The 18596-nt window shown below is 38.5% G+C and overlaps 1 protein-coding gene across 4 annotated transcripts in view; it reads left to right on the top strand.

Moving 5' to 3' along the window:
- The window catches only part of LOC120314497 (protein adenylyltransferase SelO-like), a 42281-nt gene that overhangs the window by 5487 nt on the left and 18198 nt on the right, over nt 1-18596 (top strand). For 2 of the 4 annotated variants that reach the window (XM_039357648.1, XM_039357647.1), the window contains exons 3-8: nt 6941-7188; nt 8419-8537; nt 12497-12625; nt 15328-15392; nt 15718-15774; nt 18097-18195. In XM_039357648.1, the coding sequence (XP_039213582.1) occupies nt 6978-7188; nt 8419-8537; nt 12497-12625; nt 15328-15392; nt 15718-15774; nt 18097-18195 (680 nt within the window). In that variant the 5' untranslated portion in view covers nt 6941-6977. Of the gene's footprint in view, nt 1-6940; nt 7189-7509; nt 7741-8418; nt 8538-12496; nt 12626-15327; nt 15393-15717; nt 15775-18096; nt 18196-18596 lie in introns of those variants that run through there. The other 2 variants (XM_039357650.1, XM_039357649.1) reach the window with 2 other exon arrangements.

Genomic DNA, 18596 nt, shown 5'->3' with positions numbered 1-18596 from the left:
CCTCGCTGGTCGATGGGCGTTGGAAAGAAAAGCGAGTGGGGAAAGGAATCAAGAAAAGTGACCCTGAGACGGGGGACCAAGCAACCAGAATGGAAGCAGGAGATGGAGAAATCCCTGCACGCAAGTGAAGAGGGAGGAAGCTGTATGCCGTACTCAGACTGGATCCTAGAGAGAGCTATTGACCTGATGAAGAGAACTCTCAGCTCCCTAGGAGAGGAGATTCCTGAGCCCTACGCCCGCCCCAGTTCCTGGAGCCACAAAGGGAGAGACACCGAGGGGGACGTGGAACCTGCAACCCCAGGGACATTTACTGATCCAGGAGCTCCCACCCCCTACCGGACCACAGATGGAAATCTGGACGGAAGACACTACCACCCACAATGGAGGCACCGATCCATTCCAAGACGTCCACCGTTGGAGGTGAAATTCAAAGGGGAGCCAACACGCTTGGGGTTTTTCCTAACCCAAGTCCTCAGCTACATGGAGGAATATGGGCAGGACATCCCCAGCGACAAAGCCCGCATCCGGATCGTGCAATCTGCCCTGGATGGACCAGCTGCAGATTGGGTGGTGAACCTGCATGACTCCAATGCCCCAGAACTCAGTAACTTCAACCGTTTCATGTCCTCGTTGAGAAGACGATTTGAAGACCCCCTGGCTGATCGCAAAGCCCGTGAAAGAATAACAACGATGAGGCAGGGCAAACGCCCAGTGGCTGAGTATACACAAGAATTCCGAGCCATTGCCAGCAAACTGAATTGGCCAGAAGACATCCTCCTTGGCCGTTTCAAAGACGGACTAAACTATGATCTATATGATGCTTGCCTGCCCCGAGGAGACCCACATCGACTTGAGGAATGGTACGTCTTGGCAGAGGAAGCAGAGATCGACATATTGAAGAGGCATCGCCGAGGAAAACAATGGAGCCGCCCCCCGCCTGAGCTGACACACCAACCGGTGAAATCATCGGATACAGCCAAGAAGCAGATGGGGTGTTTCAAGTGCGGAAGAGAAGGGCATCGAGCTGTAGAATGCCGCTCAAAGGCCCCCCAGCACAACCCAGACAGATCCCCAATCAACAAACCCAGAGGGTATTCAGCTAAGCCAAAAGAAACAGCCATGAAAATGATGGAAATTGCAGAAAACCCCACCTCTGCTCACCAAGGGGAAAGAACTCCAGCCTACACCACAGGGACGGTGGATGCCTCAGATGACAGCTCGGAAGGCGAACCCCTGGTAAGTGGACGCATCACACCCATCTTCAAAACAGTGACTATATTAATCCCCCCCATGCCCGAAGCTGTGAAGGTGAAAGCCTTAATAGACTCTGGCTGCACCCGCTGCCTCATTAGCCCAACACTAGTGGGGAATCTGGGCATCCCATCCAGGAGACTGGAACAACCAATCTCATTTGGCCAGCTAGATGGATCCATAGCAGGGGGGGTGCCAGCTACCCTAGCCACTCTGCCAATACACCTCTCCCTGGGCAACCATGAAGAGGACTTAACGTTTGTGGTGACCCCAGGTATGGAATGCCCAATGATTCTAGGGATGGAATGGTTGAAAAAATGGAACCCCTGGGTAAATTGGAGGACGACAGAAATCAAATTCCCGAAGGGGGACCCTATGGACTTAAAACCCCAAGAGAGGCTACCAGAATCAAGAATAGAAAAAGCATCCATAGGAGAGGAAAAAAGATTAACAGAAATACCAGAGGAATATAGGGACCTTGCTGAAGTCTTCAGTGAGGAGAGGGCGAATGAGCTTCCCCCCCACCGACCCACAGACTGTACCATTGAATTCAAGCCTGGGGCAAAACTCCCGAAGCCCAGATTATACTCCATGAGCCCAAAGGAGAAGGAGGAAATGGAAAGATTTATAAAAAAAAACCTGGAGAGAGGTTTCATTGAACCAGCTAAGCCTAAAGTGGCTGCCCCGGTCCTTTTTAGAGAGAAGAAGGATGGCTCTTTACGTTTATGCGTGGATTATAGGGCCCTGAACACAATCAGTGAAAGCAACCTATACCCGCTGCCCCTCATGAAAGACATGCTGTCACACCTATCGAAAGGGAAAATTTTTTCTAAACTAGACTTAAGGGAAGCTTACTATCGCGTGAGAATCAAGGAAGGGGACGAATGGAAGACTGCATTTAACTGCCCCATGGGGTGCTATCAATTCAAAGTCTTGCCATTTGGATTACAAGGGGGCCCTGCAGTCTTTATGCAATTAATCAATGACGTTCTAAGGGAGCACCTGTTTAAGGGGGTCCTTGTTTACTTGGACGACATTCTTATCTTTACCGAAACAAAAGAAGAACACGTCAAACTTGTCAGAGCGGTTTTAAAGAAGCTGCGAGCCGCTCACCTATATGCCAAACTCTCAAAATGCGAATTCCACCAGGAAAGGATAGACTACCTAGGCTATCGCATATCCCCACAGGGCATTGAAATGGACCCAGAGAAGGTCAGAGCAGTATTAGAATGGGCACCACCCCGCACAAGAAAGCAACTACAAAGTTTCCTGGGCTTTGCAAATTTTTACCGCCAATTCATCCCCTCATTTGCACAGATAGCCTTGCCCCTCACCAACTTACTAAAAACGAAGGGAACATCCTCAGTAAAACCTAGCCAGCCACTAACATGGACAATGGAGTGCCAAGCAGCGTTTGAGAGACTAAAGAGACTTTTTTCTGCCGAACCAGTACTAAGGCACCCAGATATGGACAAGCCCTTCATAATACAGGCAGATGCAAGTGATGTGGCAGTGGGGGCTGTGCTATTACAAGAAAATGATGATGCAGTATTGCAACCCTGTGCATATACATCTAAGAAACTCACGGAAACAGAACAGCGCTGGCCCGTATGGGAGAAGGAGGCTTATGGGATACGTTGGGCATTACTCACGTGGCGACAGTTCCTGGAAGGCAACAAAATCCCCTTCCAGGTATGGACTGATCACAAAAATTTAGAAGCCCTGAAAACTCCAGGAAACTCAATCCCAAACAAGCCCGCTGGTCCCAGCATTTTCACCAATTCCAATTTAAGCTCAAACATTTACCAGGAAGAAAGAACTTCCTGGCAGATGCACTATCTCGCATGCCCCAATATAACAGCGCACGAACCACAGACTCTAGACCAATAATGGCAGAATCACAACTGGCAGCGCCAGTAACCACAAGAACCCAAGCCAAAATAAAACCACAACTGGACAGCCAAACTGGGATTGAATTCAGAAAAAGTTTGGAAACAGATGATTGGTTCCAGAAAAACAAACATGTGTGCACAATGAGAGACGGATTGCCTTGGGTAGGGGAAAAGTTATATATACCAACAACTCAAAGACTAACTTTCATGCAACTTTGCCATGACACAAAATCAGCAGGGCATTTTGGATTTGTAAAAACTTTACACTTAATTAAACGGCAATTTTGGTGGCCATCAATAAAAAAGGACATAGAAAGTTATGTTGCCAGCTGCCCAACCTGTGCATCAGCAAAGAGGTTGCAAGGGAAATCGCCAGGGCTGTTACAACCAGTGGCAAGTCCCTCAGCCCCCTGGAGGGAAATAGCCATGGATTTTATAGTGGAATTGCCTGAAAGCAATGGGAATACTGTTATCTGGACAGTCACGGACCTATTTTCCAAACAGGTGCACTTTATCCCTTGCCAAAAAATTCCCACTGCAAAGGCCTTAGCAAAACTTTTCATCCAGCACATTTACAGATTGCACGGGGCACCCCAACGCATCATCTCTGATAGGGGAGTGCAATTTACGTCTGCATTTTGGAAGGAATTTTTATCCCTCTTAGGGACCACTCAGGGATTGACATCTAGCCACCACCCTCAAGGAGATGGACAAGCGGAACGGTGCCAGTCGGTACTTGAGCAATATTTGAGATGTTTTTTAAATTTCCAACAGAGTGATTGGACGGACTTACTTCCTTTTGCAGAAGTTGCCTACAATAATGCAGTCCACTCCAGCACAGGCTACACTCCTTTTCAAATAGCCAACGGCCAAAGTTTCAACCCTATGCCAGAGTTAACCCCAAAAGAACCAACGATCCCTTCACTGAAAGAATGGATGGAAAACCTACAAAACACCTGGCCAATAGTCAGAAAATCACTAGATGAAGCTAGGCGGGCATACAAAGCACAAGCCGATAAAAAAAGGGTTGAGCCTACACCATTCATTATAGGAGAAATGGTGTACTTATCTACAAAATACCTAAAGTCCCTACAGCCCTGTAAAAAACTTGGACCAAAATATATAGGACCTTTTCCAATTAAAAGGATCATAAATCCAGTAACAGTAGAATTAGAATTACCCAAAAACCTCAGGCAAATACACCCAGTTTTTCATTGCAGCTTGCTGAAAAGAGAGCATCAGTCACCTCTACGGCCAAAAATCCCCCCCCCACCACCTCCAATCATGGTGGAGGGGGAACAACACTTCGAAATAAAAGAGATCCTTGACTCTAGGAGATATCATGGAACAACTCAGTACCTAGTTGCCTGGAAACACCTCCCTGCCTCACAAAATGAGTGGGTCCATAAACGTCACGTCAGAGCCCCGAAGCTATTGAAGAAGTTTCACACAGAGTATCCTAACAAGCCTAACTAAATTCTTTACTTGTGTTTTCTTTCAGGTGGATCTCTCTTATTGTTAAGAGGGGCCGGATGTCAGAATCCAATTATATTTCATCTTTAATTATCAAACATAGAAACTCCCAATTCTGCCTTCTCTGGATTCTGCCATAAGAGGGAGAAAAGGGGGAGAGCAAAGGGGCTTTATGGCCCTCACTTCCTTCAGCACACTTCAAAGGACTGAATGTGTGTTTATTGTGGCCTCTAAGCGTTAACATATCAAAGAAGAGTAATTGCCTTTCATGTAGTTATCTGAAGTCTCCATCCAGACGGAAGAAGAAAGGGGATGGAATTGTGATACTTGAAACTATCACTGGAAGGGGGGTTGATTGGGTGGGACTACTGGGGAACCCCTTAAAACCTTGAATGGGAGAGCTTGAACCCCAAGTCCTGTCTAGCATGCCTGCAACCATTTTCTCTTAATAAAGGATTCCTGTTGGAAGAGCTATTCCAAGAGTTCTGTCTTCTTAAGATGCAAAGTGGGGTGGGTCCTTACAGAGGTATTTGGTCAACAGTGCTTTTTGGAAGGATATCAAAAAAATGGAATAATTGATTTAACAAGAATTGATTGGACAGGAAGGCAAATAAAGAAGTAAAATAGGAATATTAAGCTTCCTGATAACATAACCTATATTTCTTTTTTTAATAAATATTTTATTAATTTTCTATTTTTACAATCAAGTGCCTAATAGACAACGTGATGATTGAGTCCATTAGTGATTCTATGGTATATGTAAGTGTCTTCAAACTAAATCCAATATTACACCCTCCAGTACATCTTTTCTTCTTCTGGTAATAGACATTTTTCCATACTAAGCAAATACAATTCTTATTGTTGTGAGTAAATATAAATTGCCTATGAACATTAGTTACATTTTTCTAATAGTGATAATAATATCAGTTTAGAATATCTTTTCTAACCAAAACATATCTTAATTGCATTTGCACTCAATATACATTTATTCAGTCTACATCCTATTTTTGCTTTTTTCAGTTTTAATTCCTCATCCATGTTCAAAATATCCCATCATTTATAATTTCAGAACAAGTTATTTAGGGGTAACCAAAAACTTCCCTTATTCAAAGTTCTTAGCATATTCTTATTTCCCTTTTCATACCAAGATACTATATCTTATAATAATACTTCTATTTCTTTTCATACCAAGATACTATATCTTATAGTAATACTTCTATTTCTAGCTATCTATTCTTAACCATATTCAAATATCTAATTGGAAATATAACATCCCCTCTAATAGGGCAAAGCTTCTGTTTCCTTCAGTCTTACTCTAGTTTTCTTCTTCCTTTGCCAACTAAGTGCATTTGGATCATCAAATAATTCTTCCTCTATTTCTGTGTATATTATTTGAAACAAGAGAAACAATTTAGTTAAAGTATTTTTGGAAGACCTAGCCCTGACCTAGCCTGTTGATATTCATTAAACATAACTTGTATTTCTTTATTGTAGCAAAAAAGGACAAAAACTGCAGTACAGAAATTTGCAGTTTTGCTACCAAATTGCAGTGGCATGATCTTGAAATACTTTGAGAGCTACAAAAAGAGGTCGATACTACTATACATTCTATGGATTGCCCATATATGGTTTAGATAAAACTTAATTGAGGTTCCTAATGGACTGATGCTTTTTTTAAATATAATTTTTATTGAATAAATTTTTACAAGATAAAAATAATACAAATATTAGAAAAAAAACAAGAAAATCAGAACAATGAATAATTAAGAAAGAAAATAGAAAAAGAAAAAGGAAAAAGATTATAAAGTAGCAACTTTTCATCTTTTTGACAATAGTTATAAATGTATTTTTATTTTATTCTCTTTCTCTAAGGTTACATCTTAATTTCCTTCTTCCATAAGCTATCATTTCTAATCTTCAAACACATAAAATCACGTTCATCTTCTCATTTTTTTCAACAAAAAGTCCATAAGAGATTTCCAGTCATTGATAAATGTTGATCTTTTTCTAATCAAATAAGTTAATTTTGCCATCTTTGTTTGTTCTTCATCTTCATCAACTATTCCTACACTGTGATTATTTTAGAATCTTTCCATTTTTTTGTCCATATAATAAACTTTCTAAAGTTTATTATTATAAAACAAAATAATATTTTAACAGATTTTTCTTGGCTGGTGAAAAAATAATGAATGGAAAAATGGAATTGTTATTTGCCTATATATGTATGAAACTAAAACTGCAAGAAAGTTGTTTTTATAAATGTAAAAGCTCACAGATAAAGCCTTGTCTCATTATGAATATCAATCATATCTGTTTCCTTGCAGACTTGACTGTGATTTAAGAAAAGTTGCGGGACTTAGTATGTCTGGCTGCTGGGCAGTTTTATGGTGGTTTTCATCATTAACATTGGTATATCATTCTGGATGTTACCTCATTGACACAATTGCTGCAACTAGTTTTAACCACATGCATAATTACATTAATGCATCAAATTTGGATCAAGATTATTGTGAAAAGAAAGTGAAATTAACTAATTTGGATGAATGGAAACTTTCCACAGAAATGTTCACAGGTACTTGTATAACCTCTGACAATATGTACACATTTTTGTTGGAAAGAATTGTTTATAACAGGGACTTTATCTGGATAAACAATTTGCCTTAGTGCTATTCCAGAGTAGTTGCTATCTTGAGAAAGTTGTACTGATGAAAATTAACAGAACTTATTACCTTATTCAGTCTATTTCAGTGAAATGTAAGCATAAATTTGGCTTGGCTTGGTCGCCTGTTTTTATTTATGATTATATTTAAAACCTATACTATTTTTAAGAAATATACCTACTACTGTAATCTTGATATCTCCTAACTAAGGAAAACATGTGTTTTTCTTACAGGGTTGACTTTATTTTTTACACAATCTAACTAGGTCAGGCAGTTTTATTGGATTATTGGGCATATTTGGAATGTTGAGAAAGTGTGGATAATTGCCCAAAATGGCTGCTTTGGGGAAATTTGATTGTTCAAAAAATTACTGCCATTGTAGAAGCAACAAGTCACAATCACACAGAAACTAATGGGATTGCTCTTCGAACAATCTGTCTTTCTTGTTCACCCTTTCAGAGCAGGTGAATATTGGGCTGTTATTTTTACTTTCTAAAATTACCTATTGGGTCCATGTGGAGCATCAGTACAATCGTATACCTAAACATAATGCTGAGGAAAATGTTTTATATTGCACTGCTATAGTTTCACATTTTAATTCTTGGTTTTATTTTAAACAATCTATTGAACATTTAAAAATTAAGCCAAAAGAGATCTCCTGTGGACATCTGTGGATAAAAGTTTGTATGCTTTTACTAAGGCATACTGAAGTGTATGCCTTAATAAAAATATTGCTGATTGTGGATTTTGTAGTCATTAAGGGTGTTTGCTCTAAATCCTTCTCTTAGGCGTGACCTCTCCGGTTAACCTGTGATCTAGATTTCCTGGGGACTAATGCAGGAGTACTTAAAGACTCACCTAAAAGAAGGATTTAGGAGCAATTGACCTTTAATGGCTTTCTGCCTACTTAAAGAGCCTATTCAGATTAAGAAAAAAATGAAACCACCCTGAAGGACATTCATGGGATCCCTTTACTAACTTGCTCAGACTGAAGAAGCTATTTGGATAAGCAGCAAAACATTTCAAGCCAGAAAAGAAAAGAATTCCAGTTGCCATGACTCAGTTTCCAGACAATAAGAAATCTGTTGTTTTTGCTGCTACTTTGGAATTCTGTGTGAAATTAATTTACTTTTCCCCTCTAGCTACACTTCCCATTGATCATATTCAAGAGAATTATGTTCGCGAGGTTCAAGATTGTATTTTTTCTGTTGGATATCCTACACCATTTAAATCCAGAGTTCTACTTGTAGCTGTTTCAGAGGTTAGGAATATATATATTTTTAATGCAAAATTGCTGTTTTGCTCTGCAGCTGTGTGTAAGAGGAGTTTATGAACATATAACCTATATAAATATATGCTTATATATATTACATTTTTCTACTTCAGTCAGTCTACCACCTGAGTATCAGTGGACATTCTCCCCATCATTCAAGACACAAAAAGATTGAATTGCATAATTCCATATTCAGGGATATGAAATCACTGGAAAGTAGCAAGTGCTTTATACCAAGTTAGCCCATTGGTACATCATGATTACTCTTGTCCACAGAGGATTTTCTCAAGCAAGGTTGCTAAAAACTGCTGGCACAGTTTCTCACAATTCTGAGGTAGAAAATAAATAAAAAGTGAAGGGTAAGCCCTTGAATAGATATAATCTGTTTTTTAAATATTGGGTTTTTATATAATAAGAAAAAAAAAGCTTCATTTTGCCCCACCAAATAAAAAGAAACAAAACAGAAAATCATGCAGTTTATTTGATATGGCCTTGACAACTTCATATTATTGTCTTGCTATTGTAAAGCTTACGCTCCAAATATACTGTATATTAAGCATGGCCCTTAGATATTGCAAGACTGCCATATGGGCTATACATCTAAATGCTCTAACACTTAATATAGTGTTTTTCAAACTTGGCAATTTTAAAATATGTGTACTTCAACTCCCAGAACTCCTCAGATAGTAGTTGAAGTCCGCACATCTTAAAGTTGCCAAGTTTGAAAAATACTGCTTTAATTAATAGTATCTAAACCTAGTACTAATTCCATTAGACTAGAGTGAGGTGTTCAACCTTTTAGTGCCATGGAACTTGTTAAAAAAAAATCCAGAATTCATGATCAAGAGCAAATCTCTAGCAACAGAAAATTGACAAAATGAATTTGTTTTCCTTTTAATCTTTCCTGGAAAACCATCAAATTCTTGCAGAACCCTATAATATTTATAGATCCTAATTTGAAAACCCTATTCTAGAGATCCCTTAGCTTTATTGTCATACAGGTGTTATTCCTTATCCTTTTCTGGTTTTTGAGCCAACTGTGGTTAGAATTTCACCAGCTCTGTCATTTTGAATATAAGTAATCAGCACTAAAAAATTGTTTATCATTAGTGTTAGAAGCAGCTTTGCCATTATTACTAAAGATATTGCAAAGATGTAATATTAATTAGCAACTTGGATCCAAAGCTTAAATTGTACAAGGAAACACTAGGGTGAACAAATAAACCCTTGAACTGAGAAAATATTCCCAGTCTTTTCAAACATTGATACCATAATAGGGTTTTATCTTTAATTATTAATAGGATTCAGAACCATAATATAAATATATGAGGGAGTATTACACATGAAAGTTTGGTAACAAATTTAATATAGCCAGAAAAACAACCAATTTGATGCAATTGTATATTTGGGCAATATTATGCTGAAAATGTTAGATGTTCCAATTTCCTAAACCATATCTAGATTTTAGTATAGTATTTGATAATTACTAAAAGTGAATTGTCCAATATCGCTAAATTGGACACCTACTTTATACTGAATTCCACTGACTAAATGGAATTGCATAATGGCATCACCTTTTGGTGTCTAAATGTATAGTGTCTGAAGCTGGCAAGATAGGAATTAGTACTGCTCTAATCAGAGAAAGCTGCTGGTATACATTTAACAAATCCATTCCAAATTGAAGCCTGGAAAAGAATAACTAAGAATTTATTAACTTGAAAGGACAGGCAGAAGAGACATCAAACCTTGGCATTGACCCAGATATATGACTTGATTTCTGTGTTCTGCAGCAGGTTGATTTTCTGCATTTAGTAGTAGTAGTAATAGTAGTAGTAGTAGTAGCAGTAGTAATTGGCAATTCGCCATTAGTTAATTGCAAAAGATCTTACTAGGAACTGCTTTCATCCTGCGACGATATCTGTAATACCATCAAACATCCACATCTGCCTATATCAGGTCCTTGGTAAGGACTCGATAGGTAGACAAAAATGCCAAATCCAGTCCAAACATCTGGCTGACTGTGCGATGATCAATAATAATAATAATAATAAAATTGGAAGAGATCTTGGAGGTCATCTAGTCCAATCCCCTGCTCAGGTAGGAAACCCTATACCATTTCAGACAAATGGCTATCTAGTCTCTTCTTAAAAACTTCCAGTGTTTGGAACATTCACAGCTTCTGGAGGCAGATTGTTCCACTGATTAATTGTTCTAACTGTCAGGAATTTTCTTCTTAGTTCTAGGTTGGTTCTCTCTTTGATTAGTTTCCATCCACTGCTTCTTGTCTTGCCTTCAGGTGATTTGGTGAATAGCTTGACTCCCTCTTCTTTGTGGCAGCCCCTGAGATATTGGAACACTGCTATCATGTCCCCCCTTGTCTTTCTCTTCATTAAACTAGACATATCCAATTCCAGCAACCGTTCTTTATATATTTTAGTCTCCAGTCCCCTAATCATCTTTGTTGCTCTGTACTCTTTCTAGGGTCTCAACATCTTTTTTACATTGTGGTGACCAAAACTAGATGCAATATTCCAAGTGTGGCCTTACCAAAGCATTATAAAGTGGTATTAACACTGCATGTGATCTTGATTCTATCCCTCTATTAATGCAGCCTAGCACTGTGTTGGGTTTTTTTTTGGCAGCTGCAGTGCACTGTTGGGTCATATTTAAGTGATTGTCCACTAGGACTCCAAGATTCCTCTCACAGTTACTACTATTTAGCAAGGTGCCACCCATACTGTACCTGTGCATTTGGTTTTTCTTGCCTAAATGTAGAACCTTATTTTTTTCACCATTGAATTTTATTTTGTTAGATAGCATCCAATGTTCAAATCTGTCAAGATCCTTCTGTATCTTAAGCCTATCCTCTGGAGCGTTGGCTATTCATGACAGCTTTGTGTTTTCTGCAAATTTGATGAGTTTCCCATCTATCCCCTCATCCAAATCATTGATGAAGATGTTGAAGAGCACTGGTCCCAGAACAGAGCCCTGGGGTAACCACTACATACTTCCCTCCATGTAGATGCAGTTCCAATGAGGACCACACGCTGAGTACGTCTAATCAGTCAGCTATGAATCCATCTGGTGGTGATGCTGTCTAACCCACATTTTTCTATCTTGTCAAATAGTAGGTTGTGGTCTACTTTATCAAATGCCTTACTGAAGTCCAAGTAAAGTATATCCACAGCATTTTTCTGGTCCACTAATTTTGTCATTTGGTTAAAGAATGCAATAAGATTTGTCTGGCATGATCTGTTATTAACAAACCCATGTTGGCTTTTGGTAATGATTCTGATTGCCTCTAGGTGTTCGCTGATTCGTTGTTTGATTATGTTTTCCAGAATCTTCCCAGGTATTGAGGTTAGGCTGATAGATCTGTAGTTTCCTGGATCTATTTTTTTCCTTTTTTTTTTGAAGATGGGAACTACATCAGCTCTTTTCCAATCTTCTGGTAGTTCGCCAGTTTTCCAGGATCTTTGAAATATATAGTTCAATGGTTCTGAGATCACATCTGGTGATCTAGTATATGACTTCTTTCTTATCTACAATAAAACAGCTTATCTATCAGTGTCAAATCCCTAACTTTTCTACTTGTTCCTGCATCTAAAAGAACAAGATATTTATAGTTCTGCCTGATCTGGAACCTGACAAAATATAATAACTCAAAACTACTAACATTCCCTGTAAATACGAGTAGGAAGGCTATAATTCTGCACCTCTTCTTGAACTCCAAGTGCTTTAATTCTGGCTGCCCTGAGATAAGCTTTAGCAACAACTGTACCTACTTTAAAACAATACATTCTGATAATCTGGAAAATAGTATGGATGTTATATGAAGAACAAGTAGGAGTTCATCTCTAAAATCAATTATGTTCACAGCTAACAATGTGAAGTTTTCTTTTACATCCTAATAATTTTCATGGATTGATATAACTCTTCCACTTTAGGAAGTCCTGGAAGATATTCTGGACTTAGACATGTCTGTCTCAGGCTCAGATGGTTTTCTACAGTTTGTCAGTGGTTCAAAAATAATTTTGGGGTCTCTACCGCTAACCCACAGATATGGTGGCCATCAGGTCAGTTGCACTCCTTGTTTGCTAACCAGATGTTATCAACATTTTTGTTTAATGATAAGATAGATAAGATAGATAATATTCATTGTTATTTTTTTACTGTGGGCACAATGGCACACATTAAAAATGAAATTTATTTGCTTGCTCTCAAAGTGTACACATACATAAGACACATTTAAACATATTATATACAACATATGTATAGACCTACACCCTTACATATATAAGTAACATATAAATATTAATCATTGTCCATCTTGAATATATAAAGGAAGGAGGAAGCTTGAGAGTTCACAAGGTTAATACTGTATGGAATAAAACTGTGACTGAATCTGGATGTTCTGTTTTGGATACCATGGAGCCTCCTCCCAGAAGATAACAGGTCATAAAGAGGGTGGGTAGTGTCCCAGACAATCTTGTGGACCCTGCTCAAGCAACACTTATGTGCTATGTCCTGGATGGAAGGGAGGGAACTGCCAATGATCTTTTCAGCCATCCTCACCACTCTCTGCACTGCCTTTCTGTCTGAAGCAGTGATTCTTCTAAATCAGACTGTGATGCTGTGTGACAGGATGCTTTCGATCGTCCCTCTGTAGAAAGTGATAAGGATAGGAGAAGGAAGATGTGCTTTTCTACTGCAACACAGAAAATGCAGGGGCTGCTATGCCTGCTTCACCAATGTCTTGCTATTGAGTGACTAAGCCAGCCTACTTGTTAATTGCACACCAGGAATTTGATGCTGGTAACCATCTCCACAGGTGAATCATTAATGCACAGAGAAGTGTGACTGTGTCTGCCTTTTCTGAAATCGCCAGTGATCTCTTTGGTTTTTCCAGTATTTAAAACTAGGCTGTTTTCCTTACACCAGTTCACCAACCCCTCAACCTCCTTCTTGTAAGCACCCTCGATGTCATCACGAACAAGGCCCACTACTATTGTATCATCTGCAAACTTCACAATATGGTTGGTGGCAAACCTAGTACAACAGTCAGGGATCAACAAGGTGAACAGCAATGAACTTAGGATGCACCCCTGAGGAGAACCTGTGCTCAAGAAAATGGTGTTAGAAATATTTGTTCCAGCTCGCAATATTTATTTATTTATTTATTTATTTATTTATTTTTAAAATTTATAAGCCGCCCCACTTCCGGAGGACTCTGGGCAGCTAACAATAAAAACACATAAAACATAACAAAACAAACAGTACAAGAACAGTCATCCAGGGGTCAGATTTTATAAACCCCAGGCCTGCTGGAAAAGCCAGGTCTTAAGCAACTTACGGAAAACCAACAGGGTGGGAGCGGTCCTAATCTCCGGGGGCAGCTGGTTCCAAGACGTGGGCGCCATCACAGAGAAAGCCCTCCGCGGCCCCGCCAAATGGCACTGCTTGGCCGACGGGACCTGAAGGAGGCCCAGCCTATGGGATCTAACCGGGCCTATTAGTAAGAAAATGAAAAATCCAGTTGCACAAAGGAGTGTTTAAGTCTAAAAGGCTCAGATCTTATATGTATGTGTTTTTTCCAACTACAAAGGGAAGGCTTTATATGTTAAAATACTAGTTTTTTTTTCTCTGTGCTCTTAATGGCAGTTCTATTCAATGGTCGCTCATTTATCTGTAATTCTCTTGTAAATCAGCCAAATAATTGAAATGCTAAAGCATAGAGATGGGAATAGTGTTGGCCAGTCATGGTCCCCTTTTTTGTACTTTCCTTGAAGATTGTTGTCCTGTATTTTATAGGTGAACAACATTTTCAACATCAGGCATTGCAACAGACACAATATACTTTCTCACATCCATACATAAGCACACTTGTAGCCATTCATCATTTCACTTCTTTTCAGCTCTGCTCAATGGATTGCATTTTATGTTGAGACATAATGCTCTTGTTCATCCCTAGTGGCTTGCCAGGCAGCTGGTGTTTGTACATAGTTGAAAAACAGAATAGCTCCTCATGGCTCCAAAGGCTGCCTTTATATTTTTAGTTGGTGGCAAAATAGGTATGTTTAGCCTAGTTCAAAACACTTTCTACAGAGGTTAGTTGCTAAGCAGAGGAGAACAATCATGTTCATTGAGATTGCCCTCTGTAGTAGGTAAGAGTTTTACTCATGGAACTGTTTTATTTGTTGTTAACTGTCTTCTCACCTATAACCTAGTCAATTCAAATTATAGATACAGAACATTTTTAGCCTCATATTATGAGGTTGATAGCTTTGGAACACAAATGTGATTCTTAGAACAGTCATGTGATAAGAATTTTAGTTCCCAGTTAATTTCAAAGAAAAACACCCAACATTTTTAATGAACAGCAGTTTCCATCTCTTATGGATTTGTTTTTTTCAATTGCAATGTGTTAAAGAACTAAGGCAACCTATAGCGGTACTTAAAAGTTTGTGAATCCTTTGAATGTTCAATATTTCTGCATAAACATGACCTGAAATGTCATCTATTTTCCACACAAGTCCTAAAATCGGTTAAGGAGAATTTATCTTGCTGATTTCCAGTTCCTCTATCCTACTGATGCAAATATAACTTAAAGTTATATTAGTATAGAACTGTGCTAGCATTGTACCAAACTGTTCCTGTGCCTACTGCAATTACTAATAAAATATACACAGAACATTGTTTATTCAATCATGTTGAACCCCAATTATGGCTCCATTTTTGAATAATTGTTTCATATTTTTATTTCAACTTTTCATGTTAGTTTGGTAGCTGGGCAGGACAGCTGGGTGATGGAAGAGCTCACTTGATCGGCATTTATACAAACAGGTACTGCATATCTCATCTTAAAAAGCCTGTCTCTATTTAGTATGTGGTTATTGTTGATATCTCAGAAGATAAAATAACAATGACCAACAATGACAATATTAACCAGACTTAGTATATAATGGTTTTCAAAACTCCTTAAGTCTTCCATATATATTATTTTGATAATCCTTGTAGTACAAAGTACATACATGTTATTTCCCCTATGTTGCAGACTGGGTTGATGGTTCCTGGTACAAGATTTGTATTAATCATATTTTGGCATAAGTTGTTCCATTCTGTGTTGCACCATTTGTTCACATTGCTAAAGCTAATCTTCTTTCGGTAGATTTGGATCCAGATGGGAACTGCAGCTCAAAGGTTCAGGAAGGACACCATACTCTAGGTGTGTTACATTACATCTGAAAAAATATTATTTCAGTTCTCGATATGCATCTTAGAATCCATGGATTAGAAGAGACTATGGTTCATTAACCCCCTGCTCAGACCATCCTGCAGAATGGCTGTCCAGCCTTCCTCATGGAGCACTTATTACTCAAGGAAGCAACCTGTTCTGCTTATATTTTTCATGTACAAGAAATATCTCCTTATTTTAAGGTTGAATCTCCCTTGGCAAAGCTTCTACCTTTTAGTTCTTGTTCTGCCCTCAGGCATTACAGAGAATAAATATGCATCTTTTTTTCTCTGAGATTTTGAAATCTTCTATCATGTCTTCCCTCCACCTTTTTTCTTTAGACTAAACAAACCCAGTTTTTAGAACTATTCTTTACATCAAAAACTTTTTATTTCAATAACTCACCATTAAGGACCACCTTGAAAACCAATCTGTTTGCAGATGAATCTTTGCTTTCTTCAGAGTTTGAATCATAAGAGACTGTAGAATTTTATACTAGATTTTTATAACCACATAATGGCTTTTTAAAAAGAATAAGAAAAAAATAACCATGAGAAATTTTAATTTATAAATGCCAGCATTGATCCCTGACTGAATGGGATAAACCTAATTCCAAAAAACTGGTAGTATTTTGATTGATTGATTAAGTGGTATGAAGTCATTGATGATTCTAAGCAACCACATAGATTTTGTCCATAATGATCTGTCTCTTATCTGGTCCTTCAGCTCTTCCAATAATGGCCCATTATCACTATGAGTCCAACCACTTTGCTCCTGGCTGTCTTCTCTTTCCTACCACCTTTTCCAATATTATACAGATAGTCCTCTACTTAGAACAGTTCAGTGACTGTTTGAAGTTACAATGGTACTGAAAAATGTGACTTATGACCATTTTTGACATTTATGATCATTTTAACACCCCTGTGGTCATGTGATTTACAGCTGCTTGATAACTGGTTCATATTCATGGTAATTGTAGTGTTCTAGGGTCATGTGATCCCTTTTGCAACCTTCTGACAAGCAAAGTCAATGGGGAAGCCGGATTTATTTAACAACCATGTTACTCACTTAACAACTGCAGTAATTCATTTAACAAATGTGGCAAGAAAAATTGTAAAATGGGGCAAAATTCAACAAATTTCTCACTTAACAACATAAATTTTGGGCTCAATTGTGGTTGTAAGTTGAGGTCTACCTCTACTCTTTGTTACAGAGTTAGGTCTTCACATAACATGTCTGAAATAGGGTAATTTGAACCTCATCATTTGTGACTTGAACAAGAACTCTAGGTTGATTTGTTTGGTGATGCATTTGTTTGTTTTCTTGACTGTCCACAGTATTCTTAGGAATCTTCTCCGATTCCAGAGTTCAAAAGTACTAATACTCTTTGTATTTTGCTTCTTTAGAGTCCATTTTTTGCCTCCATAGAGTATCACTGGGAATATGTAGTATCTACATAGCTATATTGTTACATGTTTCTATACACAGTTTGTGATATAAATTAAATTATATGGAATGCTCTCTTGAGGATGGCTTGGATTTTCAGCAGTATGATTCCTTAGTTCTGCCTTCTAGTGAAGAATGGCCACTCATGCATGGCGCTTCCTAGCCTTGTATCAAAAAAAGTAGGTTTCTAGGTTTGGCATATTATATATGGCCATCATTCACTGATTGAACACATGCTTTGCATAGGAAAGACCACAGGTCCAATGCTTGGAATCTCCAGAGATAAGTCAGAAAACTCCATCTGAAAGACTGTCAAAGAAGCTGAATCAGTGTTAGATTCAGCCCAATACAGATTCCAACATTACCTTTATTTCTATTCTGTTTCTGTGTTGATCCATATCTTTAAGAAGAATTGGGTCTCCTTCTCAATAGAAAAGCTGCCACCCTTGGTTCTCTACAAATAAATCCGTATTTAAATATGAATCTTAATACATATTTAATTTGTTTCAGCTGTCAGCAATAGCAAAATGTGCCAATCAAATCATCCAGTACAAGGATTTGCCAAGTATTTAATAATAATAATAATAATCATCATCATCGTCATCGTCGTCGTTGTCATCGTCCTTGGTAAGGACTCGATAGATAGACAAAAATGCCAAACCCAGTCTGAACATCTGGCTGACTGGAATAATAATAGTGATGATGATGATGATGATGATAATAATAATAATAATACCTTAACAGCTCTTAGGACCTTGGCTAGGACTTGAAGTGTTAAGTTTTTACAAGTGCCAGATGGTGAATTGAATTGAAGATTAATAACAACAACAACAATAATATCTATATTTCTTGTTTTTCTTTCTATAGGAGAGGAGATGGCAGAACTGTGCTTCGGTCTTCTATACGAGAATTTTTGGGAAGTGAGGCCATGCATTACCTTGGAATACCTACAAGCAGGGTAGCTAGGTACTTTATACAGATTTATTCTTTATCTGCATTGAGCAGATGTGTGCCATCCTCTTCTTAGACTCCCTGAAGTTCTTTGTGTTTGAACTGCCAAGTTTCTAAAGTATGGAAATTGGCAGTGCCATTTCCTCCATTTTTGGAACACACAAAAGAGTCCTGCTTAACAATAACTAAACAAGCAAATAAATTCTTCAAAGGTTCCATGCATAACAAAGAGAGAAAAATTTAATTTCACTTGTTTGGGTGATGAGCCCTCCATGCAGGAATACTACCTGTTGTGGTTCTCTCCCAGTCCATGGACCAGTACTAGGCCACAGCCTCATCTGTGAGACGCAGGCAGCACACAAAAACATGGCACCCTCCGGTCTGTGGAAAAACCTCCATGGAACTGGTCCCTGAAG

This window comes from Crotalus tigris, unplaced genomic scaffold (genome assembly GCF_016545835.1).
Source record: "Crotalus tigris isolate CLP2741 ecotype Arizona unplaced genomic scaffold, ASM1654583v1 scf7180000018940.2059657, whole genome shotgun sequence".
In the NCBI taxonomy this organism is placed as follows: Eukaryota; Metazoa; Chordata; class Lepidosauria; order Squamata; family Viperidae; genus Crotalus; species Crotalus tigris.
Note: the sequence above shows the minus strand (reverse complement) of the source record. Positions and strands in the feature narration are given on the sequence as shown.